Genomic DNA, 2,286 nt, shown 5'->3' on the forward strand with positions numbered 1-2,286 from the left:
TGCTGCCTGCAACATCCTCCAGCATGACCGGTTTGGCGGTGGGTCAGTCATGGTGTGGGGTGGCATTTCTTTGGGGGGCCGCACAGCCCTCTATGGGCTCGCCAGAGGTAGCCTGACTGCCATTAGTTACCGAGATGAGATCCTCAGACCCCTTGTGAGACCATATGCTGGTGCGGTTGGCCCTGGGTTCCTGCTAATGCAAGACAATGCTAGACCTCATGTGGCTGGAGTGTGTCAGCAGTTCCTGCAAGAGGAAGGCATTGATGCTATGGACCGACCTGAATCCCCAGACCTGACATTACATCAAAGTTGGATCAGCCTGTAGTATGGTTTTCCACTTTAATTTTGAGTGTGACTCCAAATCCAGACCTCCATGGGTTGATAAATTTGATTTCCATTGATAATTTTTGTGTGATTTTGTTGTCAGCACATTCAACTATGTAAAGAAATTTTATTTAAATTTAAATTTAATTAAATAATACTATTATATTGAGACATACAAAGACAGGAATGTGTTGATTGATTAGTGCAAATAAAAATGTTTACCACAGCATATTTAAGGCAGTTTCATTAAGTTATACTACATCTAAATTAGCAGCTAGCTACTGTATGTCTATACTGCTCCTACATGGTGTAACAAAACATCATGTAGATGTATATAATGAACAGACTAGGTCTGTACTGCTCCTACATGGTGTAACAAAACATCATGTAGATGTATATAATGAACAGACTAGGTCTATACTGCTCCTTCATGGTGTAACAATACATCATGTAGATGTATGCTACCGTTCAAAAGTTTGGGGTCACTTAGAAATGTCCTTGTTTTTGAAAGAAAAGCCATTTTTTTGTAAACAGTGTGTGGGCCTTCTTGTTCTTTAACAAAGCTTTAGTAAACAGTGTGCTGGTTTTCTTGTTCTTTAATAAAGCTTTTGTAAACAGTGTTTTTGAATACAGCAATTCAACCATGAAGACCTGATTCATGTAGTCTCTGAACAGTTGATGTTGAGATGTGTCTGTTACTTAAACTCTGTGAAGCATTTATTTGGGCTGAAATCTGAGGTGCAGTTAACTCTAATGAACGGATCTTCTGTAGCAAATCAAATCAAATTTTATTTGTCACATACACATGGTTAGCAGATGTTAATGCGAGTGTAGTGAAATTTTACATTTACATTTTAGTCATTTAGCAGACGCTCTTATCCAGAGCGACTTACAGTAGAGATGGTCATTGAAGTTAATTTGGTTGAAAACAGCACGACCTGATGAAGATATCCCAGAAGACTTGTACATCTTCAGGTTCCCCAGGAAGATATCATTCAGTAACAGGTGTAAGCCACATCCAAGTACTTATAGGTTCCGACACAGGGGTCGCCGAACACGGAGTTGGATACCTTGACGATACACTGGAGCTCTCCGTCACACCTTTCTGCCATTGTGCTGGTGGTGGATGGGCTGAGGCAGTTGGTGTTTTTGAGTTGTTTATGTGGGCGCCCAATGGAACACACATCGTGTTGACGACGACCATAGTTGGCACGCTGAATATGGATCTCACCCCGATCACATAGTAGTTGAGAATCAGAGCCTTCACATATGATGCTGCTTATTGTTTCTTGCTGTTGGACACAGGAGTATTTGATGTCCAGGTACTTGTAAGTCCCGACACAGGGGTCTCCAAAAACAAAATTGGATGCCGGCACAACACACTCGCTCGTCCCACCGCATCTTTCTGCCATCTTGCTGGTGGTGGATTGGCTGAGGCAGTTGGTGTCGGTGAGTTGGTTATCGGGGCGCCCAATGGAACACGTATCGTGTTGACGACGACCATAGTTGGCACGCTTGATTTGAATCTTACCTCCATCACATTGCAGTAAAGCATCAGAGCCTTCGCACGTGATGCTGATTGCTCCATCCGTTAGTGTACAGCAAGCTGCAGCCAGCAATGTGACCACCGTCAGTCTGAACATGCGCATGATGCCAGGTACAGGAGTGGTGGTAACAGAGAAAATGCAACTGATGCTTGTGCTTCTAGTTCCGACAATGCAGTAATAACCAACGAGTAATCTAACCTAACAATTCCACAACTACTACCTTATACACACAAGTGTAAAGGGATAAAGAACATGTACATAAAGATATATGAATGAGTGATGGTACAGAACGGCATAGGCAAGATGCAGTAGATGGTATAGAGTACAGTATATACATATGAGATGAGTAATGTAGGGTATGTAAACATTATATTAATTGGCATTGTTTAAAGTGGCTAGTGATACATTTTTACAT

General features: G+C 42.0%; 1 protein-coding gene across 1 annotated transcript; it reads right to left on the bottom strand.

Annotated features, from left to right (window-relative positions):
- Positions 1-1,247: 1,247 nt before the first annotated feature.
- Positions 1,248-2,006, bottom strand: LOC129839013 (L-rhamnose-binding lectin CSL3-like). The gene has a single exon (XM_055906281.1). It carries the CDS (start codon positions 1,971-1,973, stop codon positions 1,320-1,322), a length of 654 nt encoding a protein of 217 aa, XP_055762256.1. The 5' UTR covers positions 1,974-2,006; the 3' UTR covers positions 1,248-1,319.
- Between the last annotated feature and the right edge of the window lie 280 nt (positions 2,007-2,286).

The sequence above is a fragment of the Salvelinus fontinalis genome, chromosome 40, assembly GCF_029448725.1.
Source record: "Salvelinus fontinalis isolate EN_2023a chromosome 40, ASM2944872v1, whole genome shotgun sequence".
NCBI lineage: Eukaryota > Metazoa > Chordata > Actinopteri > Salmoniformes > Salmonidae > Salvelinus > Salvelinus fontinalis.

Excerpts from the sequence above, each read along its gene's own strand:
- LOC129839013 (XM_055906281.1), bottom strand. The coding sequence starts at position 1,973 with ATGCGCATGTTCAGACTGACGGTGGTCACATTGCTGGCTGCAGCTTGC.